Here is a 24,067-nt window from a genome sequence, read left to right as displayed (position 1 = left end):
AAAGTTTACTTTTTTTTACTGTAGAGATTTATCGGGATGGCTGAAATCGGGCGAAGTATACACCCAGAGCATCACGTAAACTGAGAACACCTCTGTTTTTCAAAAGGAACGAAAAATTGGTTTTTAAATGCACAAAAAATTGAACGCACATTCTATGCTGTAGCATTTCTGTACAAAAATGGAAAAAATTGACTGCGTCTAGTCAGTAGTATAGTGTATCAAAATTTAATTATTTTTTTAACACCTTTATAACACGCACAAGCAGGCTTCAAAAAACCCCGTATACAAACTCTTAGCCAGTTTTAAAGCTTGAATGCAGTTGAACATATCCGCCTGTTCGTCTGTCCACCTGTCCGTTTGCGCAACTCTGTAACATTTGTGGTAAACATTCTCCCGTCAGCGAAATTGCAAAAATATTTGGATTTCACCTAAACATTTCAAAGGACATGCTTACAATGTCCATATGCCTCCACGGCAAAAACTGTTATTTTAAAATAAAAGAAACCAACTGCGGACAAGAATTTTATTCTTTTACTTTTTTTTGGGGGGGTAAACGGTTCGGTCAAGACCGATTTACCGGCCATACTTTGTTAGATGCTTTTCCAAATGGTTGTTCAAATTTCGAAAAACTGTTGGATATGGGTTAGATATGGCACCTAGTTATTTAAACTGCGCCTACTTTATTAATTTATTTTATATAATGTGCTAGTGTAAAATCTATGTAACTTCTTTAAGAAAAAAAGCAATATTCACACCATTTTAAATTGATTTGTTGCGTTATGAAACGTATAATCAAAAAGTCTTCCCTTATTCTTCGTTCAGTGTACATTCGTATCAATTTCGTGCTGCCATATGTGAATTTTAAAAGCAATAAAGCAATATAAAAAAACAAAAAAAGCAATAAAAAATAAAAATAAATGGACTGAAGATACAGTACTCGGTAATTATAAACAAATTTCGGCTCGTATGAGAGTAACTGGCTCGCTCATTTAATTACTCTCATACGAGCTAAAATTTGCTTACAATTAAGCGAGCTAGAATATTTTTGCATTTGTAATAAAAAATTCGGCAGTGATCAGCTGATTTATGCTTTGTGATGTTTGTTTTCATAATAATATTATACTCTCTCTTATCTGGCAGTGCTTTGACTGCATAGGAAAGAGGATATTTACAGAAATTTTGCGTTCTAATATTTAAGAGCGTGCGAGTTTGTGAATTGTACTGAATGGGGTGAAGGAGAAAAGGAGTTGTATATATGTATATTACCATCAAAATATTAGTTTCGCGAAAAAATTTGGATTATTTTGCATAAAGAGAAAGCATGAAAAAATAAAATATGGGAATATACAGAAAAAAGTGTGCGAATGCAATGACGAAACTTGAAAAAATTTAAAAGTTAAAAGGTATATATAAAGTAAAGTGGTAAAGCTTTTACAGCCCTTTTTAGAAGACGTTTATTATTCAAACCGTGTACACAACCATCAGTACATCAGAATGTTTGGAACACTCCGAATTTTTACATGTATAAATAGAGGTTTGTCAAAGAGATCAAAGTCGTTATACAGCTTTGCTACTATTATTTCGAACAATCTTGGGCAAAAGCATTATTCTAAATTTACTGCTGGTCGCGAGGCGGCATTGCCACTGGGCATTTATCCTTTGTGTGAAGACCGAGCGTTAGATTTAATATCAAATCTCAAGGAAACGGAATTGGCTGCCATAAAATTAGCTTTAAAAAAGTATGAAGCAAAAAAGCAAAAGGAAACCTTTGAAGGTACTTTCGTTTACATAAATATTTTCCTCCTATTATTAGTTTTCAGGTATGTCTTTAAAAAAATAAAAATTGGTTAATTAAGGTTGCAAGAAACAATGTTTACATTAATATGAGCCCTTTCATTTCAATATGCCATCTAAAGCTAGACACAATTTTCAATTTTGTTGAAATATACTTTAAATACTGCTTATTATTACTGATCGGTGCTAAGAGAATTTCAACGCAATTTCCGCGTGCTTTCGTCTTTAATTATATGGCTTTTATAGGTGTTAAACGTCGATCGATGCCAAAAGAATGACTCAGAGTACGTCTGTATAAGTTGTTTCGTATTAAAAGGAAAAAGTCTACACATTTTCAGACAACATTCCAAGAAAAATTTAACCTTGTTTGACTCGGAAGACTTTTTATGTTTTACGCATTCAGATATGAATCAGATTCACACATGGCTACTCGTATTTCCATTAGAGGATAATATCGCTCTACCAGATTAAAAAAGAAGGAAAAGTTAAAAAAAAAAAACATTCGAGGAAATTACATTTAAACATACATTTAAATAGCAAAAAAAAACTGAAGTTGCAAAACTTGAAAATTCTTTCGCGACAGCTTCAATTTAAGGTGCTCTGGACTCGAGAAATAATATTCACATTGACAATGTAATAACTAAATAATATCGGTTTGCGAAATAAAGTCGTATATGGTATTGCAGGTCAGAAACTTGAGGTATTTTAAACAATTGGCCGACACATTCGCAATTCGACAACAAGAGATAATGTGTGTATTATAGATAGCGGCCTTATGTTGTTTCCATTTTATTAATTGTTATGAAATAATGCACAACTTTACACCAATACTATTGGTCTTCTTTCCATCCTATACTTTCATAACTCCTTTGAAAAACACAATACTTAAGCTCATTTATTTGTGTTAATTTAAACTTACAGCTAAGATATAAATTAATTGGATTTATTTGTGTGTTCTTTAATTTGAAAAATAAAAAATGAAGTAGTTCGTGCAAACTTGAATCTAACGAAGAAAAAAAATAAATTAATGTACGCGCCCATCGCTAGGGAGCGAGATACGTAGAAACCTTGTAAACATTTCAAATTCTTTCAATGAAAAAACTTCAATTTTCGACCAAAAGAAATTTTTTTTTTTGAAATACCGTTTAAATTAACTTATATAAATAACTTCGGCTCGTTTCGGTAGAAAACACTACACTAAAAAGAATGCAGGAAATTTGAATGCCGCTGCATGAAAAACGTATAAAAAGAAAAAAAAATTCAGAACAATAATGTCTAAAAACTTTCAGAATTCAAATGCAAAACGTCCCGAAAGTATTCTTTGGGAATACACTGGCCACTTCCTAGTATTTTAGTCGCACAATGTTATATCCGCAATATGAAATTTCTTAGGAAAATTTAGATATATACATTCAAACAACAATTCGATGAGAAAATATTAAAAAAAAGTTACGTAATTTGCCTTATTCAGTCAATGTTGCTATTTTCATTTGTAATTTGGTTGAACCCGCTTTTTTTTTTTTTTTTTTTTTTTTTACACTTAAACTCAAATCAGCAAAAGGAGGAATCTGGATTGAATAGTGGGTTATCTGGATTAAGAGTGTTAGATTACTAGGTAGCATCAATCTTCAAACTGCCTGAAAATTTCCTGAGGTTTCGACTGTTAGTTAACAAGTTGCAGTTGCTTTAGCGACGCTACGCTACAAATTTTTTTCCTTGTTTTACAAAAACAAAACTGCCAAACAAACAAACCAAATTAATGGTTGCCTAAATGTCATGACTCATTCCCGTTTCCAGGCAAGTCAGAGTCTTGCTTTATGGCTCTGCATTGGGCAGATTGTACTGCCTACTCAAGCAGCGGGCTTCATGATCGGATTTCAAATGTTACGAATGTATACGATAAGTTTTAATTTTCTTAATCAATATCAGCAGACGTTCAAACATAGTTAACATAGTTCTCCAATTATCACGTTGACTAAGGGCCTATATGCGAAACTCTTTTTATCTCTGATGTCTACATGTATGCAAGAAGAGCGGCAAAATTCCTTCATTCAACTTTTTGATTAAAAGATTCTTAATATGTTAGTGAAATCGCTCCATATGGACGAATTATCTGCAATGATTTCCTTTTAACACCAACAATTTGTAAACATTATTATTTCACTGGTTTTAATATTTTGTTTATGTAACTGTTTATAGTGTACTTCTAACTATAGCTCTCTGTTCCTCTATACGCATCTACCTAATTATTGTTTATGTTACTTCTTTCAAATACTTCTTTTCTTCATGTTTAACTCTATCGACACTTGCTTGATCATCCACGTCACTCTTTGCCTATAAAACATCCACAATTTCTGTTTTCTCTGAACGACACTTCAATATCGCCATCATCACCGCAGGCAAGTTAGCAGCTACACAATGGCGTACAAAATTTGGACGCTTATCAAATGTACCTACGCTGGGGGAAGTAGATCCCACTGGTTCATATTGTGCCTTTCCAGATGACTGGTTAAAACGCAAAGCGGGTAAAAAACTTATACTATATATTACATTCAAACGATTAACGTTGAGAAAATAAAGAAAAAAACTTTTTCACAAATTAACCATGAATTATGCCCATTATGCCATAAGTTGCTATTCCGCCATGATTTTATAGACATTTGAAAGCCAACTTGCTTTTACGAATTTACTTAACTTTGCTTTCAAATTTATTTTATTCTAAAATAACATTCTCATAAGTATTTTAAAAATTTTCAAATAGACCTTCGAAGCACAATGGAAAACTCTTTTAAAACTTCTTTTTTTTTTCTTGAAATTGTATACTTTGACTTCAGCGGAGAAAGCTGCTAATCCTACGCAGTCTGATTTATGGAAAAGTAAGTCTAAAGAAATATCAGTAAAATTTTGTTTTTCAATCATTTATAGAATATCTACATATCAATAAGAGAGATTCAATACGACTACGTAACACAAAGTGTCCTATGTGGAACATGTAAGGCAACACTATTAATAGGCCGACGTGATTTCTAGATTGTCCCAATTTTCAATCAGTACATGATACGCGTGGTTTGAAGGTTAGTAGTATTCAGAAATATCCAGAGTCTGTCAACTGTGTTACCATATATGTGTCCGACCGGAGAGTTATTGAGTGATGTAGTACTTAGTTTTCAGAATTAGTATTTGTAGCAGAAGACTTTTCGTGCTTTGCTGGATTACACATTAAAAAGAAAATGATTTGATGATCACAACTCCCGCGATTATTAGTTAATCAATTAATTGTTTGCAAAAATTTTCTTAAACTTAAATAAAAGTTAGTCGAATTAACATAGTTTTTGTACCCATCACCGAAGGATGAAGGGTATATTCATTTTGTCAAAATGCTTGCAACGCCCAGAAGGCAGCGTCAAAAACTCTACAAAGTATATATATTCTTGATCTTGATTCTTGAAAATCGATCTGAGCGTGTCAGTCTGTCCGTCTGTGTAATGTCTGTGAACATTCTCCTGGTCGCAAAAATAAAGTTATCGACTTCAAATTTGACAGAAGCATTGGAAGTTTTTGCACTTGTGTTGATATTGACGAATGGGCCAAATTGATCGAATGGCATGCCTACAATACTACGTAAACTGGTGGTACCTCTCTTTTTCAACAGGAATAAAAATGGTTTTTCGCGCATTACTCAAAAATTCCATAATCTACAAGTATATGGGAGAAAGCAATGCGTCTCCTAGTTTTTGTTGACTCGTGCTTCAATTTTAATATTCCGCGAGAATCGTCACGATAAAATCCTCCAATATCGATTTTATTATTACAAAACAAGGCTGCAATGTGAAGCAACTCAAAAAGAAAACAAAAGGTCTTTAACTCCGCTTTAAATCTTTTTAGCTAATTAAATTTTTAATTTCGTGAAAGACGAGTTGTGGATGACGGGCGCGCGATATTTGAATTTTCGTTTTCGTAGTTTTTCTTTACTAAGATCCTTTCGCTTCGTTTAGAACGAAATACTCCATTATACTATATATTTGCAGATATTTTTGACTCAATATTTTTATATACTGTTTTTGTTATGTTAATATCTTGAAGTTTTCTTTGTAAATGCGGTGCCATTCGTTGGTTTTGGTTTTCTGGATAACTTTACTATGATTGTGGCGGTAAGTGAAAAACTATTTATTTTTTTTTTACAATTCACCCATTATTGCTTTGCATTACCTCCTCAGGGCGATTACATCGAGCATATTTTTGGAACATTTATGTGTATATCGACGATGGCTGCCGCTGGTTTCGGCAATACGATCAGTGACGTTTTGGGCATTGGTTCGGCGCATTACGTTGAAAGAGGTTGCGAGCTGTTAGGCTTACGTCCGCCTGATCTAACACCCGTTCAAATGGAAATGAAATCTAGTCGCAGATCAGCAAATTTTGTACGCTTATCAAAGAAATTTATACCTTTCTTAAAACAAAATAGTAATGTGGCGATTTGAAATTTAGGGTCGCATTTTGGGCATTACAGTTGGTTGTTTAATTGGGATGTGTCCCTTATTATTTATGGAAAATAAGGACGATAAAGACGAGGATAAGAACAAAAATCAAAATGAAAATAAGGAACAACAAAATCTAAAGACCAAATGAACGTTTTCTGCATTTGGAAGACTTTTAGGAATTGTATTCTAATTACTTTAAGGTAACTGTTTTGGAATATGCATAACTTAATTATTTGTATCAATTCGCATAAAGTGATCATCATGTGAAATTACTTCGCAAAGGAGCTTGAGCAATTATAGTCATTAGTGTAAAGATTTATCTAAATTTTTTGTATTGAGTAAAAATGTTGAGTGTATACTCCAATCACGATTACAGTCTAGAAATTTTCAAATTTTAAATTATTGATTCCCATCATAAATCAAATCAGCTAAATCCTGAATTATAGTTTCAAAATATTGCTTAAAGTTCAAAATTTGCAAATTTTTTTACCGTGCACCACTCGCGGCACACAGCTATATATTAATTTTATGAGAATGTATATGAGGATAACACCCTGAAAGACATGAGAAGGAGCCGCCGATTCAGAATCACACTCTGTATCGATATAAGCCTCCCTGCCCGTCTGTCCTTCCTTATGTCTTAGTTACAGGTTGACATGTTTGAAATGTTTTGATAAACTTTAGTACACCGACTTACTTATATACAAGAGCAAAAGCTCCTGGAAGTGATTTGAATCGGACCACGTTTTCGACCACGTCCCAGATTTCCCACCTTATATTAAAAAATCGTAACCTGAATAGCTACATTAAGCTAAGTGGTGTAGGGTATTTAATGTTGAATCACCGCCCACTATAGTGGTTTTATTTGTTACAGCGAGGTTTGTTCTTAAATTTGTTTTTATTAAGTGTTCGCTCGTAACTGCCAAAAAGACCACATATAAACAAAGCGGAGAATATAAATATTTCCATTCTTTTGTGATATTATTGTAGAACAGTTGGAAAATACAAAAAAATTTGAATTAAAATTGTAATTGGAGAGAACACGTCTTCGCCCTCTCCTGTAATTAGGTATTGTACACATACATATATAGGCACAAAAACATAGTTGTGAATACCAAAAGCTTGGGTCCAAATCGAATACGACTTTATTTGCTTTTCAAGTAAATGTCTTCATAACTTTCATTTCATTCATACACATTTTTTATTGCAGTTTCTCCAAAGCGTAAAAATAAAAAGGAACAGAAAAATATTCTTTACTATACGTTGGATTATTTTATTCAAAACATTTTAGAAACACTTTTTCAAACCTTACCGACTGCCCAACACGCAAGTACCTCTTCTTTGTTCAAGAGAAAAAAAAAACTATTGAATTGTAAGGACTTGTTCTCAGTGGTTTATTCTGGAGGCAAACCATAAGTCTAATCTACATGTGCTAAGGTTGAATTACTACTATTAAGGTCACTTCATTTTTTCTATTAAGACCGAAACTATATCGCGCGATATTTAACATAATCGAAGAAGAAGTTTTTAATAAAATTATCTTTAAGCTGAATTTAAAGTGAAAGCGGCAAAATTTAATTTAATCTGATATATCCTAGAATAAATACAACACTAACGAGTTCATTAGAACAACTCTAACAATCAAAATTATCTCAAGAAATTAATATAAAAAAAATATTTTGATGGAAATTTTATGACTATTTAAAAAGCATCAAGCGTTCCGCATATTATAAGCAAAGTAGGATTATATAAAATAACCGAAATCCCCCTGACCCGCTTGAGTAGGTTAGTGCATTTTGTGTACCCTCCTAACTTTTTTATTATGTTGATAGTTCATAAAAAAAGTCATTAAATTTCGTTGATATCGATTGATTTCACATCCTTATAAAATTGCAAATTGGAATAGAGATGTGACTTCTGGAAAATGAGCACGTGCTATCTGTGAAAACTCAATTCTTTAGGCGTTAAAGAAAAAGAAATATTCTTCGTTTCCTATTGGCACTCCATTCAGTTTATGTTCGGTTGTCAAGTTTACTTTACTCAACTCAGCGAGTCATCTGTTGTTGATTTACTGACTCACAGAAGAAAAAGAAACTGACTCCAGCCAAAGATCAGCATCCAAAATTCGTTTATAAAAAAAATAAATAAATTCCCATTGGTCAAATTTGCTTATTCATCAATGTGCAAATCGCATTACACGCAACGACAGCTCATGAGCACTTGTATGAATATATGGAAAGAATTAACATCAAATTTTTCAAAATAGCTCATGTCGTACCACTCAAGTACCTTGTCCGAATTTGTACCCGTACCTTATCGTAGAGTAGACGAATTCACTGGTGAAATGTCTTTACCTCCCCCCATCCGTTTTAATTTTTAATATAATAGTATATATGTGTATGTGTGTTTAAACAAAATTTGTACCAAAACTCAAAAGATAATCTGTAAAACTTTAAAAAAAAAACGTAGACCAGTATTAACAAAATTGAAATTAATTATGTGTAAATTAAAAGAGCTTTATTTTTCTTTAAATTTATGTCATAATATTGTAGAATAAATATGTGTTTAGCTTACTAATAAAGTGAAACGAAATTAATCGAAAAATCAAATAAAAATATATATAGCAAAATGTATATATCAAGCAGATTTGTGTAGACTTTGATTAAAAGGCAAATAAGTTAAATCTCAAAAATTTCTGATGTCATTGTGTTTGGGGTAATAAGCGCTAGCGAACGACAAAAGAAAAAATTCCATAAACAACGATGTAAAGACCTTCAATGCAAATAGAGGCAAAAGATCAGGTTGCGCAGATCGGCCGAAAAACAAAATATTGCACAAAATGTGCAACAAAAATATGGTTATGAGGAACCCCTTCTTGGCCTCCTTACCATCAACTTTAAAATGTGTGTTTGCGTTTGAATAAAACTTGTGCCAAAACACCTGCAAAACTTTGTAAATATTTAAAGTGTAGATCAGCATTACTGAACCCTGTTGAGTTCAAAAGATGCAACTTTAGATATCAGTTTGCAAGCAAATTAGGATGCACTCCCTACCTGCTTGTAAAAGATTGCCTACATTAAAAAAAAAAGCAATTAGGAAAATTAAATTCGGTCGAGACCGAATCTTTTATACCCATCAATAGCAAAGACAAAAAAAGTAAAAGAACATGTCCTATATTATGTTTGTTATGGAGTGGGCGCAGTTTTCAAAAGAGAGGTTTTTGTCGTAGAGGCCTGTGAGCGTTGTTTGCGTGTTCGCGGAAAAGTTTATTTGTAGGCGATATCTTCGTTTTCACTAACGGGAGGATGTTTACCACGCGCGTCCTTCGACCGAATTGGCCCATTCTCAATAATAACCTGAGTGCAAGAATTTTCAGAAGAATATGTACAATAGACATTACACAGACGGACAGACGGATATGCTTAGAATTTGACGCTGAGCAAGAATGTATATACTATGTGAGATCTCTAATGTTTGCTCCTGTATCTTGCAAAAGATACAGGAGCATACCCTCCTTCTTTGGTAATGAGAATAAAAAAGTTAACAAAATCGAATCCAAGTTTTAATGTGAAGGTTGTGCTACTGTACAAAAATTTTGTGCATTAAAAAACTCGATCAATATTTAATCCAATTGATAATGTTGGGCTTTAAAACATTCTATTACAAATGAATTCTAGATTTTCGGCGTTATGTGGGAAACAACTTTAATAATACAAAGCATCCTCAAGTCGGGAGAATTTTTTTCTTGCTATTAAATAAAGTTTAGCATTTATTGAGGCAAATGTATATCCTTGCTTGTTCTTAAGGGTATGTGTACATGTGTAAAAAAGATCAGGTTTATTTTTGTTAGTTTTAAAATTAATGTAATAATGTAATTTAAAAATCTTTTACAGAGATAAAATTTCAAAAAGAAAAATGTTTTCTGTTTTACATAAACTTTAACCACAAAAGGGGTAGACGCATTAAGGTACCTTGCTGTATGGTGTTCGCGAAAAAATGCCACAATAAGGACACACTCGAGGAATTATTACGTTTTTTGTTTAATGTTTGAAATTTGTAACCGTCAAAATTCGTTTTATCATCATTTTTCTTTATTGATTGTCGAGTTCCGTCAACTGGCAGTTGATTCATGAAAAATTTACAATAATCACTGTATTCTTCCTTATGCGCAAACCAGTGATCTTGCTGTTGTTGACTCTTGCCATGTTTGCCACATCTTTCATTCATGTTCAGTTCGATCAAAAGCAGTTGTTGGGGTAACGGTAAATGTGATTCGGTGGCGATTTCTCGCTGCTTTTTTTGTAGAGATTCATGTACACTTTCGTCACGATATTGTCGTTCTAAAGTGGCAAATTCATTTGCAATGCGAAGACTCAATTGGTTAGTATGATTAATCTGGTTTCCCATAGGATTCATTATAGAAACAGATGAATTCATTTTAGCATTGGTATTTTCCATTTCGGTGTTTTTTAGATTGCTATTGGCAATCGTAGCGTCATTGAACACGTTCGGCTTACGATGCAATGATGTCCCGGGTATCTGACTGGCCAAGAAAAATGCCCCCGCTATAGTCATAACACTAGCAGCGTAACTTACTGCCATAATCGTCACATTATTAAGCAAGAATTTTGCCAATGTAAACGACGGTAACATTTGCATTAATTCCGAATAAGTTAACCAACCACGACGTAAGCCTTCTCTACGAGCCAACGTTTTCTCCACCTTAGTTAATTTGTCAAAAAATTGTTCATTCGATATGTAGATATTCCAATCCTTTGAAATGTCCATATTTAATCAGCAATATATAAAAAAATTTAAATCTTTTAGCTAAAAATTTTAAAAGTAGAAGCTATAAAAAAGCTCATCCTAAAGTATCTTCGGTGTCTTTGGGCGGAAAATCTTGGCTTCTTAAAACTTTTTATTAAACTGCTTTAAATGCATTTTTTTCAATTTCTTTTACACTTTTTCTTCTAGTTAACCCCACTATAAATGAGAAAGTTACTGCCTTTTTCTATCCCAAACCAAATTCTCACTTATCTCGCGATAATCATTAGACCAGATCTATCGCAAGCAGAAATTGCAGTCGAAATCGCGACTGCAATTCCTTTGTCCTAAATTACTTATCATATCAAAACTTACAATGGCACATAAAAATTCCAATTCCAATTGTTTTAGATGATTCTCAGAGATATTGCCGTCATCAGCCCAATCAGATAAATAGATTTCTTCATCATGACCAATATAGAATTTCGTTGAAATCATCTGAAAGAAACAAAGGTCTTTCCTTCATTTTTTCTTTTTTTCGACTGTTGGTTTGAAAAAAGTTTTTAAGTAACTCTCATAAGCGCAAAACAACAATAAAATTAACTGGGAAAATAAATATCGTTTACCATAGAGACAATAAACAGCTCATGAGGAGTAATACGTCTGACGTAACTCGGATCTGTTACGTTCAAACGGTCCAAATAAATTAAGGCCATAATTAACGCCGCTGGTGTAGCTTGTTGCACGCTTGAGGCGTCTACATAACTTAAACGATTTAAAGTGTGACCTCGGTGCGAGTTCGAAAAGAGCTCGCTGGCGTATTCAGCAAGTGGTTTAGATATTTCTAAAGCATCTTCGTCATATAAATCATAACCAAAATATAGAGATTTTCGTACGCGTTTCATAAAATCGTCATGATGCATAACCTAAAATCAAAATTCTGTTTCCTTCGTTTCTTCCAATTTGAATGGTAGTACTACCTTTTTTTTAGATGTTGTTTTTGCGGGATTTGCGACGCATTCTTGCATCATGTCTTATTGTATTGTAAATATGAAATTGACGCTCTCTTAAAAATTATGCTGTATAATTTAAATTGGATAGTAAAAAACTGAAAAATGTCGCCTACTTAAATGTTTTTATTTTAATTGTTCTTTATTTAAACCTGCACAAATCCTTCCACAAGCAAAACAAAATGTCAGAGGAGAAAAAGAAGAAGATGGGGCTGCCAGCTTTACTGACTTTAAGTCTATATATTTTTTTGACAAATGCTGATATAAATAAAAATATACCTAAAAAACCATGTAAGATATACGTAAGTATTCTTAATCGGAGTGAATAGCAGAAACTGCAAAATTTCCGTATGTTTCAACTCCTAAATTACGCCTAAAAAGAAAAACGCGTTTTGACCTCCATATGTACGTGAAAAACGTCCCAAAACTGCTGCATATACAAATATAATACTATAAAATAGATAAAATGATCAAAAACATTGTTTCCGCTCTCATTTTTGACATCCTCGTACTAAATGAAATGTTTAGTCGATTGTAACAAAGTGGGTAAGAAATACCATCTACCACTACGTGGCCACGTTCTTTTACAATATTACTGTTTTGTCTTAGAGAGCCAAGTGTAACATCAACAAAATCGGCCTATGAGGTACGTCGAATAATAAGGAACTTCTATTCTATCTATTCTATTTTTTACAAAAATACAAATTTTTTAAAAGGCTTGCAGTGGCTTTAGACAAGATGCATTTCGTATTTTTAGCTTTACGCTTTTATATGAGTCTCTTCTAGCGTGCAAATCAGCGATTTCTAAATAACTTAGGTTTTGCGTTAATTTGAATATTCCGAGTTGTATTTATAAGAAAAAAACAACTATAAATGGAAAGCAACCACCACAAACAAAATTTCACGATAACAATGTCAGTGCTGCTAACAAATTTCCAAGTAAAAACGAAAATCGATAACAGTAATATGGAAATTAGTATTACATTCGCCTCGTAGAGATCTCCTCCGTAAAAGTGACATTTGTCAAAAATCTTTCTACTTCCTTTTCTTTCTATCAACAACAGCTGCAAGATGAAGTACGTGTTATTATTAAAAATTGACGAAAAAAAATCTTTAAATATTAGAAACATCGCTTTTTAAATTGGAAAAATTAATATGGCCTGCAATCAAAATATGATAACAGTTAAAAAATTTTTTAACATGAAAGTAAACTAATGAAGAATGTTTTTTTTTTCTTTCTTTGTAAAGAATTGGTTTGTGTTCGTTTAGCGGGTACAAAATATATCCCGGCCATGGCAAAACTATGGTCAAAATTGATGGGAAAGTGAGTGCTTTTTCAAATTTAAATAGAAAGCGAAGGAAATCTTTTGTGCTTCAAATTGCAGACTTTTACTTTTCTGGATAAAAAATGCGAGCGATCTTACTTAATGAAGCGAAATCCCCGCAAGGTGACGTGGACGGTGTTGTATCGTCGCAAACATCGTAAAGGTGTTGAAGAGGAAGCGACGAAAAAACGTACGCGTCGAACACAAAAATTTCAACGAGCTATTGTTGGCGCTTCATTAGCTGAGATCATGGCTAAACGTAATATGAAGCCTGAAGTGCGCCGAGCTCAACGTGAACAAGCTATTAAAGCTGCCAAGGAGCAAAAACGTGCAGCCAAGGCTGCCAAGAAGGCTACGCAGCCTGCACAGCCTAAGCAAAAGGCTCCACCCAAACAAAAGGCTGCCAAAGTAACTCAGAAGGCAGCACCTCGCATAGGCGGCAAGCGATAAGGGGGAAGAATAGTAATATATATAAAAATAGTAATAGTAATAAAGCTTATAATTCTAATATAAGCACGCTTTACGTATTCAGTTTTCCCAACATTTATTTTTATCCATTATTTAACGTTTGGAAGTAATCAAAAAGTAGTTCCCTCTACGCTCAGGCAAGTCAATAAAAGTATAGGTAGGAAGTTCTTAAATTAATTTATAATATTTTTGAGAGTTGTGCTTTAGGTGACGCAGTGCCCGAAAAATATCTAAACTTCGAATCCGTGCTTTCTGAGTTAACCAAACTTGCAGTTCTTCGATGTTTTTTAAACTCTACATTTTTTTTTTAGCGTAGTAACTCTCAATACCAGCAATCCTCATAGCTTATCAGTTTTCATCTTGAGGGTTCGCCCCTTTTGCACACCAAGCGTCTATATATTTGCTCACTATTTTAGTAAAATATAAGTAAAGGACTACGCAATTTGTGAATATTTAATACTTTATGACGACATACTTTGCCCAATACTCACGAGCATCGTATAGATAGCGCAGAAATACTACGCGGGTAAAAATAAAACAACATATGTATATATTACTCATATCACAATTCTTCGTGAATTTGCTTTTGGTTCGATTTTGAAGATTCGCTAGCATTTTTTAAAAAAGCTATAAAATCTTCACGTTTACGTCCGCCATGATAATCAACTTTCACTTTGAGATATGAAAAATATTTTAACGTAGGATAGCCGCGAACCCCTTGACTGGAACAAACATTAGTATCACGTGTGCAGTCAACTGCAGCGAATACTATGCGCGACTCTTCTCTCATGACATTGGCGGCGGCATTAAATTCAGGCCTGGTATTTTTACAGTGGCCACACCCTGAAATGATTACATGAAAATTAAAATTTGCACATACCTTGGCCTTTTACTTTTAATATTTTCAAGACAAGAATAGAAACTTGATACGTATACTTGGTAAACATATTTGAAAAAAGTAAGGGGCGCAAGTGAATTTTATATTTACTAAATTAACTGAACGAAAATTATTCGCCATTGATCTTCTATTTAACAAAGTTAGGGCCAAGATGGCTAAGATTCAATATTGAAGTGATGCTATACTTACAAGGGGCATAAAACATGACAAGGGCATGTTTTTTGCGTTTTAAAGTAGAATTGAAAGTTTGATCACTTAGAAAAATTACGTTTGTATCTTCTTCTTGCCATGGCGTTTCAGGCGGCGGAGGAGGTGGTGGCTCTTTAGGGTCTTTCATGAATTCTACAAGTTTTTCGGCTTCTCTCATATGCACATCATATTTGTATTGAGCATTAACAAAGTACTTTAAAGTGGGATAACCTTTTACTTTAAATTGTTCGGCAATAGAAGTTTCTCTTGTGACATCCAGTGCAGCTAAAATACCGGGAATCTTTTTGTTTTTCATTTCTATAGCCGCCTTCTCATATTCGGGTTTTAAACGCTTACAATGGCCACACCATGGAGCATAGAACATGACTAAAACGGACTTTTCATCTTTAAGGGCCGGTTCAAAGCCCTGTCTAGTTAAATGGACAATTTCCGAGTTAGTATCGGACGACCAATCAAATTCTTTATTCTGCTTTAGAGGTACTGAAGCTGGATCGTGCATAAAAGCTACGATTGCTTCTTTGTTATTCTCGCCTTCGTAGTGTTGTTTCAATTGGCCGTTTTCAAAGTAGATAAGCGTGGGAAAACCTATGAGATGTAGCATAGCAAGTTAAAATTAAATATCCCAGTATTTTTACATACTTACGTACCGGTTAAATTAAATACTTTTCTGGCTAAAGTATTTTCTTTCCTCTCCACATCCATAGCTCCTAGAACATAACCCTCGGATTTTAATTCTGTTGCTGCTTTGGAGAATTCCGGTCGCAAACGTTTACAAAAACCGCACCATGGCACATAAAGCATTATAAGTAAAGGTTTTAAATTTCTTTTCAAATGCTTCATAAATGCAAGATAATCTGGAAAGTGTAGAACATCTTTGCCCAGAGGGTCCTCTTCCCATGGCAAATCCCCGGTAGGATCTCGCATGAAATTCACCATTGAATTCAACGATATTTGCCGATCGTAGTCTTTGTGATATTCTCCATCTTTAAAGTGTTTCAAAACTAAAGGATCGGGGGCAACTTTTAATTTTTTGCAAAGCTTTTTCTTTTCGGCGCAATCGATTATAACCATGCTGCCTGTTCCACGAACTTCGGCTGATACCTCTTTAAATATTTTTATATGTTCGGCAGTCTGTTTGAGGCTGACTGTAAATAAAACTAAAACGTTGGTTTTGGTGCGCAGTAACTTCTTAAAATCTTTGAGTTCAATAATGTCTTCAATCGCATTTGTTTTGATATGTAATTTATTACCGGCTGTCGGCATCCACAATACGAAAGCGAAAAACAAACTCTGTAGTAAAAAGGAAGTTGATGTATATAATTATACATAAACATACAATTACATTTTTTTATAAAGCAAATAATACATACAATTACAATATTTTTATACATAATTTTCCCGTTCTAATAAAAACTAATTAAAAAATCCTGGAAATGAGAGGAGGCTGTACGGAGACAGCTGATTTTGAAATTTTCTATAATTTGTTGTTTCTTTTTTTTATATTCTGCTGTTACTATATATGTATAAAAGCAACGTTAACGTAGAGAAATAATTGCGTATGCATGAGAAATAATCCCTGGTAGTTTTGTCAAACTGAACTGAAAGTGAGAAATAGTTGGGTATGTATGAGAAATAATCCCTGGTAGTTTTGTCTAACTGAACTGAAAGAGAGAGATAATTTGCTAAAATTAAGTAGTATTGGGGCGTAAAGCTGGCAACTGTACCGAAGACGTAAACAACAAGTGGATAAAGTGTGGCCAAATTTACTAGTTTACAAGGTCAAGTTAAGTTAAATTGGTGACGCAAGAATAGTTTTATCACATTAATTCCTCGCGGGAAAAATTTTCTTAAATGTACATAGATGCCATTCATGGTATTTAAAATTTGTTTAAAAAAATGATCCCTATGCAGGTGCGATGGCTTGTTTTATTTCCTTGTGCGCTTAAGCTAATTTATTTGCAAAAATCATGTGAAGGAGTTTTTCCATTAGTTAAATTTAAATTTAACTGAATATCTAGTTAAGAAAGAAATCTGCACGTTAGTTATTTAGTTACAAATTTAGTGAAGAATGTAAGGCCAACGTTTAGAACCGTTACAAAGCTGGCAAACGAAAGGGAAAAACTGGAAAACGTAACGGTCGAATATCAAAATTAAACAGCGAAGTATAGCATAATTTAATTAGGTCATTGGCTTCTAAAAGTGCTGCGCAAAAATTTCTTAAATTTTAGACTACGAATTTAACAAACAAATTTGCACATAACGGTTTTAATCAGAAATCTAATAAATTTAGAGCGCCAAATTTTATAACTCAAGTCAAGTCAAGTTCTTTTTCCAAAGAATAACTGACGGGTTCTATAATGCGAAAATAGCAATTTTTAAATATATGACCATTGGACAAAGAAAAAATGAAATGGAAAAGTGGCTGTCCCCGATCACATGAAATTATTGTAAAGCGTTTCAGATCATGACTAGATCTTTTTAATGATTTCAACCTTTTGCGTTCTCCTGAGATAACGCGCCTAAGTGCAAGTTCAACATTGAAGCTTCTCCTTTGGAATTAGTCAATCTAATAATATTTTCCGCTAAGCTCTGCAACACGTCTATTTGTTTTGATTCAGTCAATTGGTGAGCTACCATTTTTGGGAACATATTGAGAAAATTCCTGAATTTCAGTATTGTAGTTTACTGGACAAGAAAATGTTTTGACTACGTAAGCGCAGATGTTCATGTTTTAAAGCAAACGTTAACACCATTCAATAATTTCTGATGTAAAAGTAAACAACGAGGATTAAACGTACAAGCGAAACGTTGATCCATCTAAGGGGTAATACTACATGCATCGCATTTCGGAAATCGGTTTGAGATTTTGCAAACGAGATTATTCCCTTGACGAAAGTTATGTTGATTCACGGGGATATGGTTACCTTGGTTTATTTGAAAACAACTGAAATTAACTAACAATAACAAACAATATGAAGTATGACATTACAAAACAAGCGTATGTACAGCAATAACAATTGACGAAAAAAGAAAGAAAGTAAAACGGAAAGAAAAACAGGAAGATATAGTTGTCGAATATAAAAAATAAAAAGCAAAGTAAAATAAAATTCAAAGAGAAAAAAATTAGCGAAATTCAAAATTTAATGAATTTAGTGAGTAATTTATCAAATAAGATTTATGTGCGAACGCTTGTTATTTAGACATATGAAAGCAAACGATATTAAAAATAAAAAATTCAAATACATTTTTAGATTATGACTCCAGCTCATACAGATTCTCCATTGCGACGATCCGATGTTAGTTTATGCCGGGAATCTAATCGCAATGCGTCTGTTAATGATGACGCGGAGGAACGGAGGGAGGCTAGAAGGCGTACGCTGATTTCTAGAGAGGAGGGAAACGTAGAACCATCAACTTCAGCATTCGAGGATAATGAAACGTTACAAAAATATCTGGAAATCTATAACAATAACAAATTAAGTCGTGAAAATGCTTGGTCTGTCTCCCTGATAGATACATTATCGACATTATTGGACAGACATCACAAAACTTTTAGCAATTTTAAGGTGCGTCTGCAAAGAGAGTAAATATAAGCAAGCAGGCGGGAATCAAATTTTGTGTATTTCTGTGTCGTATCAATAGGTAGCTGGGAGTTCGTTAGAAGCTTCTTCTAAAGTTTACAGTCTGCGCGTTGACTCTATACACTCGGATGTTTTGCGTATGTCGGCTGGTTTGAATGCTCAAAAGTTTAGTGAAAAACAATTAGAAAATGCTGATGATGACGACGATAATGACACTGTCGCCACAGGTGGTGAAGGAGGTAATGACCCCGTCGCTAGTGCTGCGGGTGCAGAGGTAAATGCCGAAAATGCGAAAAAAACGAAAAATAAACGTCAGCGCAAGGCTGCATGTATGGTAACGAAAAATAAGGAAACTTTAAATGCTCGTCTAGATACAGTACCACTGCAAGATCCAGTGTTTGGTAAACTGAATTCGGTTGTTGGCTCGATAAATTCTTCGACACGTCTAATGAACAATATTTTATTGACAACGGACTCTGAACTAAGATTACGCACTACGTTCGCCATTTGGGATAAAGCAGCTTTGCCGCCTGCTGACTACACAGAAGAGATTTCATTGCAAACTAATAATGAAAATGAGTTCTTTCCATGCGATAGTTTGTTTAAAATGCAAAACTTGGAAAATTTCAAATTACGGCCATTGCACGACGGTTATATTATCACCGACATGCCAGAGCCAACAGCGGAGGACAAGGAACAGAATTTAAGTACGCGACATACTGTGGATGAAGATATACCATCTCCTCCGCAAGAGACAGGTGGCAGAGAAATTGAAACGGTAAATTCGCCATTTGGTAATCTCCATGAAATGTCCATGGCGTTTGATATAAATGCTGAATGTGAACCCATGCCTATTCTTACGGAACAAATGCCTATCGTGGATGTGGATTATAATGAGTTCGATGATTTAACTATAGGTTAGACTATGAAATATATTTAAATCATGGATTAATTATGTTAATTTTTTCTTTGTCTGCAGAGGATCGTACTGCTATTAACAATTGCCGCGGTCTGCGCAAGGTTCCTGTTGTTATTGAGGATTTGCGTCCCGTTGACGCTAATTCGAAATTGGAGTATTCTTACAGACCTATGGATAAGATTTCTCAATTTTGGGCCGGACCTTCGCATTGGAAGTTCAAAAGGATACGCAATCGTCGTTCCAGTGAAGTAGTAGTGGGACGTGTTTTAAATCGTCGGGGCCCTCGTCAACGTCAAGCTTTGGATAGAAAGAAAGCTAAGCAGTTAAAATTTGATCAATCTGAAGAAGAGGGCTTTATACCTTTAGATCAAAAGTTTAAGGACCGTAAAGCAAACATACAAAAAAAATGGGATCACAAAAAACTGAAATTGCCGGTCGACTTGCAGTTGAATAGCGACCGTTTCTCATATTTTACACTTGCTCCTGGCTTAGCGATATTGGCAAACTCTACGCATAGGTCTACGTTACAAGACGTCATCGATTCTAGCGAAAATGGTTTACTTAATGGAATGGTGGACAATGTTCAAGCAATAGATGATCACTTTGCTGATCACGAAATGGATCATGATGGTGTTGAAAATTTGGCTTGTAACAGCGTTTTGGTTGGTCACGATGATTTAAGTACCTCTCCTGAAATAAGACCTGCTGAAAATAATTCACACAATTCCACAATACTAGAAATTGCCAACAATTTCGAAGGCGCCCCCACGCAAGTAACCAGAATTGTAGTGCCTTTTGCTCGCCGAGCAAAAGTCATCGACATGAAGAATCTTAAACGCAGTTGTTCCACATTGCTCAACAAACAATTGAAGAGAACGATAAATGAAGAGGACATACCTCATCATCCAATGCTTAAAAACGAGTGCTATGAAGATGGTTTAGCCAGTTTTAATGAGATTTATGCAAACCTCCCGCAATTATTGACAAAAAATATGTCGGAAGCTCTTTCTACTTCTATAGCTTTCTATTCAGTTCTACATCTAGCTAATGAATATGATTTACGTCTGATACCTCAGGACGATCTTACAGATTTCAAAATACGCAAGGTGGTCGGGTAGTTCCTTCCGAGCTAATTCTTTCAAATGCATAAGTACGCAGCACTTTTCTATCTTTCTTTCTCATTGACCTTCTTTTACAACGGCCATAGACATCCCTACTAATTCTAGATTTAATATTTTTTAAATCAAATAATTAACGTTTTTTCAAAGAAATATGAATTTCTGGAATTGTTTTAAAAACTTTTCCGGACATGATGCTTCAGAACTTTTATCAATTTTATTGTTTCTTTTTATAAATTTTTTATTATTTAAAAAATTTGCAGTATTTTATAAAAGAGAATTTTTTTCTTTTCGTTTTAAATTTTATTTTGTATAAAATTTTGCAAAGTATTAGAATAAATTAAAGATTCTTTATGAATTATTGGTATATTTCTCCTTTTATCGCTAAGAATTTTCCACCATAAATCCATTTAAATCTTTTTCCTCTTGGCGGAAACAACATTTTTTTCTCGATCGAAAATTCAAAAATGCGAGAGTCAATCATAAAGAAATTTCGAAAACAGTGAAAAAAATTCAACTAAGAAAGAAATCCTTTGTTGTTCAGAGACTTTTTACAATCGTTTTGGTTGAATATGAAACACAGAAGTGGATTTGTGTGGCAATATTCGAGTATTTTTAAGAATTTATCAACTTCTCGATTTTGACCACGAAATTGTAATCTGAAAATTTATCAAGGATATTTTGCTTAATAAGATTTCTTAATTATTTTCGTTCATCTCCCGATACCCAAATATATCATATTCTCATATACAGGCACATTATTCCGAAGCGCCTCCAAACTCGAACTGACTTGGTTCAAATTTGACAAAGTTAACTTTCTTGTCCGTGTATGTATTATTCTTCGCCTATAAAAGACTAGGGTATGCTGCTATTTATACCGCCTCGTTCCTGGCCGAAAATAGTCAGGGTGAAATGCAGGTTGAATCGTTTTCTTAATCAACCGGCACAATGATATGTGTGCTTTAAAATCTTCTACATTCGTCCGTATGAGTTCATACACTATATTTTCCATCCCAAATGGTATGCCAGTTCTTTGTTTTATTCGACGAGCAGCAAACACGAGCTCATGTTTTAATTTTTGAGCGAAAAAATGATTTGCTTCTCAGGGATTGATTGTAGAGAAAGTGAACTGCTATGATAACGAAAATTTGTTATCGCAGCATTTTCCTAACGTTCGCGTAGAATTGTTTTTATTTGTCGCCTCGAATCAGGCTTGCAGAAGTTAAATAAATAATAAATATTTTAAAAGAATGTTATAGGGGGTCAAAGCCGATCTTTAAATACTTTAAACAATTTTATAATCACTTTTTAAAAATACGGATTTATATGTGTAAGGAGCATAAAATCCATCCAATCCAGTTCGTTTCCAAAAGGGTTCGCCTTTGGTTTTTAATACCTGTCGTTGTATTTCATGCAAACATCTTGAAAATCGCGATCTGTAGATTGATCACAAAAATAACACGATAGACATTGAACGGGTAGGCGCTGGGAAATGCTAAAATCAACATAGAAAATGGTTCCTAGTTGGTTCGCTTTATTAAAGCATATGAATATGAAGAATATAAATATGTTTTAAGTTCTGCACAAACTTAATCTATACTTAATGCAAACGTGCTTGGGCTATAAACAATAAAGGAATATATGTAAAGGAGGAGGGGTAACAAAATTTCCAGAAAATTTTCGAATTACTTACATATGCTACGTGTTGAATTTCATCCTTAATCCCTATGTGTGAAATTTCACCCTTTTTCGTTTTTCTTGCTAACGTTAAGAATAACAATAACAACAACAACAACACCAAACATGATAGACAGACGAATGAAGGAATAGACGAAACGATAAATCTATTCGGAAGCTTATTATGTACCCGTCAAATGGGTTTTCTGATTCGTAGGTGTTGTAAACTAAAAGCAATCCCCAGCGTAATCCAATCTTTCAACGATGAATGAAAAAGACGATGTAGAAAAACCATATGCGCCTTAAAGCAAATCTTGTATTTCATTAACTGTTTTTTCGATAATAAGAGATGTGCTGACTGATTGCACTGATTTTCACTTCCCGCCATATTGAACATTGGAAGCAAATTTCGAATTAATATTTATTTATTTTAAGTAAAAGCTTACTACGAAAGCTTCGTAGACTAACAAAGTAACAGGGAGCAATGGTTCAAAGGGCATTTATTTTTTAATACATTTTCCAGGATTTCCATTTCCAGGCACTTTTTAATCGATTTGTCACACTTTTCGGCTCATTTGAGATGATCAACTTATGTTGGGGAACTATTATGCAGCGTTTTCGATTTTCTCTTCTACGTCTTGCCGCTTCACCAATTAATCTTCGTGCATTGTCCGTTTTTTCAATTTGTCGGCTTGTTATGGAGTGTGTGAAGAAAGTCAATTTCTTGCCTTTACTACAAAAACAAAGAGTTTTAGTACCTGCTGCCCTTGATTTTGCTGTACTCTTTCTTTCTTCTGTTAAGTCTAACTGGAGGCTTTCTTATTCTTCTTTCATTACCTATTTTTTTTCTTTATATCCAGTACCACTTGTGTGAGGAGTCCCCGAAGCAATCTTCTAGTTTCGGCCTGTCAACGGGAACGGCCATTGCGGGAGTTTCGTGGTCGCTGGGCTTAGCCCAAACCGCGGGAAGAGCCTCGGCTCGGTGTGGAGTTGCATGGTAATCGGGTGTCTGACCTAAAGAAAGAGAGAGGTTTTAGATAGTGCCTCGCCCTCACCAGGGAGGAGATACGCTTATATACGTTTCTTCACTGGAACTCGAGGTTTTTCTCGGGGCGTTCAGTGTACGTTCCCACACTCCGTGTGCCATCGGGGAGCGTGGCGTTAAACACGGCAGGTATCCATGTTAAGCACCTAGAGACATCTGTATTCTTTCTTTATTATTGTCTGTGTCAGGGCTGACATCGCAAATTTTAGAGCAAGTTTTTTCAAGTTCGTTATTATACTCATCACCGAAGGACGGGGGGTGAATTCATTTTGTCAAACGTTTGCAACGCCCAGAAGGAAACATCAGCGACCACACAATGTATATACATTCTTGATCACCATCAAATTTTAAATCGATTTAAGCATATGCGTATGACCATCTGTCCCCCCCTGCGGTAAACATTCTTTTGGCCGCGAATATGAAGCTATCGACTTTAAATTTGGCAGAAATATTGGAAGTTCTTGCACGCAGGTTGCTGTTGAAAATAGGTCAAATCGGTTGAAGGACACGCTCACAGCACCAGGTAAACTGAGAAGAACTCTATTCTCGAAAGGAATGATAAATTGGTTTTTTGCTCATTAATCATAAACTATACCAAATAAATGTACAAAAATTTGAATGCATATTCTATGGGCGCTGCTGTAGCACTTTTGTACCATAATAGAAAAAATTGATCGCGTCTACCCAATTTTATAATGTATCAAAATTTAATTATTTTTTCAACACCTTTGTAATACACACAAACAAGTTTCAAAAATCCCTGTGCACAAATTTATG

At 34.2% G+C, this 24,067-nt stretch overlaps 5 protein-coding genes across 8 annotated transcripts; 3 read left to right on the top strand and 2 right to left on the bottom strand.

Moving 5' to 3' along the window:
• Positions 1-1,195: 1,195 nt before the first annotated feature.
• Positions 1,196-8,659, top strand: LOC119633116 (transmembrane protein 65). Of its 4 annotated transcripts, none has more exons than XM_038026369.1 (7): positions 1,196-1,774; positions 4,194-4,319; positions 4,629-4,670; positions 5,878-5,945; positions 6,012-6,215; positions 6,283-6,475; positions 7,567-8,659. In XM_038026369.1, exons 1-6 carry the CDS (start codon positions 1,495-1,497, stop codon positions 6,421-6,423), a joined length of 861 nt encoding a protein of 286 aa, XP_037882297.1. In that variant the 5' UTR covers positions 1,196-1,494; the 3' UTR covers positions 6,424-6,475; positions 7,567-8,659. The 4 variants fall into 4 exon arrangements, with proteins under 4 accessions (XP_037882297.1, XP_037882296.1, XP_037882298.1 ...); XM_038026368.1 differs by having other exon boundaries at positions 7,486-7,637; XM_038026370.1 differs by lacking the exon at positions 4,194-4,319 and having other exon boundaries at positions 7,486-7,637.
• A 1,126-nt stretch (positions 8,660-9,785) lies between these two features.
• Positions 9,786-12,242, bottom strand: LOC119633115 (protein CNPPD1). Its single transcript, XM_038026367.1, has 4 exons — positions 12,020-12,242; positions 11,666-11,965; positions 11,415-11,537; positions 9,786-11,048 (listed from the first exon to the last, which is right to left on the bottom strand). Exons 1-4 carry the CDS (start codon positions 12,068-12,070, stop codon positions 10,203-10,205), a joined length of 1,320 nt encoding a protein of 439 aa, XP_037882295.1. The 5' UTR covers positions 12,071-12,242; the 3' UTR covers positions 9,786-10,202.
• Positions 12,243-13,019: 777 nt separating this feature from the next.
• Positions 13,020-13,901, top strand: LOC119633394 (60S ribosomal protein L24). The gene is made up of 3 exons (XM_038026935.1): positions 13,020-13,125; positions 13,298-13,373; positions 13,435-13,901. Exons 1-3 carry the CDS (start codon positions 13,121-13,123, stop codon positions 13,822-13,824), a joined length of 471 nt encoding a protein of 156 aa, XP_037882863.1. The 5' UTR covers positions 13,020-13,120; the 3' UTR covers positions 13,825-13,901.
• Positions 13,902-13,998: 97 nt separating this feature from the next.
• On the bottom strand, positions 13,999-16,527 carry LOC119633393 (protein disulfide-isomerase A5). The gene is made up of 4 exons (XM_038026934.1): positions 16,321-16,527; positions 15,598-16,240; positions 14,930-15,535; positions 13,999-14,685 (listed from the first exon to the last, which is right to left on the bottom strand). The coding sequence occupies exons 1-4, from the start codon at positions 16,339-16,341 to the stop codon at positions 14,405-14,407; spliced, it is 1,551 nt and encodes a 516-aa protein (XP_037882862.1). The 5' UTR covers positions 16,342-16,527; the 3' UTR covers positions 13,999-14,404.
• Positions 16,528-18,066: 1,539 nt separating this feature from the next.
• LOC119633392 (condensin complex subunit 2) lies at positions 18,067-20,712 on the top strand. The gene is made up of 4 exons (XM_038026933.1): positions 18,067-18,102; positions 18,202-18,516; positions 18,593-19,448; positions 19,511-20,712. Exons 1-4 carry the CDS (start codon positions 18,094-18,096, stop codon positions 20,566-20,568), a joined length of 2,238 nt encoding a protein of 745 aa, XP_037882861.1. The 5' UTR covers positions 18,067-18,093; the 3' UTR covers positions 20,569-20,712.
• Positions 20,713-24,067: the final 3,355 nt, after the last annotated feature.

This window comes from Glossina fuscipes, unplaced genomic scaffold, assembly GCF_014805625.2.
Source record: "Glossina fuscipes isolate IAEA_lab_2018 unplaced genomic scaffold, Yale_Gfus_2 2, whole genome shotgun sequence".
Classification (NCBI taxonomy): domain Eukaryota; kingdom Metazoa; phylum Arthropoda; class Insecta; order Diptera; family Glossinidae; genus Glossina; species Glossina fuscipes.
This window is presented reverse-complemented; position numbering and strand designations above follow the sequence as displayed.

Bases quoted from the DNA above. Each gene is read 5' to 3' on its own strand.
- LOC119633115 (XM_038026367.1), bottom strand. From the start codon at position 12,070: ATGATGCAAGAATGCGTCGCAAATCCCGCAAAAACAACATCTAAAAAA. The intron at 11,966-12,019 runs GTAGTACTACCA...TTTTGATTTTAG, and splicing joins AAACAACATCTAAAAAAAAG to GTTATGCATCATGACGATTT. The intron at 11,538-11,665 runs GTAAACGATATT...TGTTTCTTTCAG, and splicing joins AGCTGTTTATTGTCTCTATG to ATGATTTCAACGAAATTCTA.
- LOC119633394 (XM_038026935.1), top strand. The intron at 13,374-13,434 runs GTGAGTGCTTTT...TTCAAATTGCAG, and splicing joins TGGTCAAAATTGATGGGAAA to ACTTTTACTTTTCTGGATAA.
- LOC119633116 (XM_038026369.1), top strand. From the start codon at position 1,495: ATGTTTGGAACACTCCGAATTTTTACATGTATAAATAGAGGTTTGTCA. The intron at 1,775-4,193 runs GTACTTTCGTTT...TCATCACCGCAG, and splicing joins GCAAAAGGAAACCTTTGAAG to GCAAGTTAGCAGCTACACAA. The intron at 4,320-4,628 runs GTAAAAAACTTA...CTTTGACTTCAG, and splicing joins CTGGTTAAAACGCAAAGCGG to CGGAGAAAGCTGCTAATCCT.
- LOC119633392 (XM_038026933.1), top strand. The intron at 18,517-18,592 runs GTGCGTCTGCAA...TCGTATCAATAG, and splicing joins AAACTTTTAGCAATTTTAAG to GTAGCTGGGAGTTCGTTAGA. The intron at 19,449-19,510 runs GTTAGACTATGA...CTTTGTCTGCAG, and splicing joins GTTCGATGATTTAACTATAG to AGGATCGTACTGCTATTAAC.
- LOC119633393 (XM_038026934.1), bottom strand. From the start codon at position 16,341: ATGTATAAAAATATTGTAATT. The intron at 15,536-15,597 runs GTACGTAAGTAT...TACATCTCATAG, and splicing joins AAAAGTATTTAATTTAACCG to GTTTTCCCACGCTTATCTAC. The intron at 14,686-14,929 runs GTAAGTATAGCA...TAATCATTTCAG, and splicing joins TGTCATGTTTTATGCCCCTT to GGTGTGGCCACTGTAAAAAT.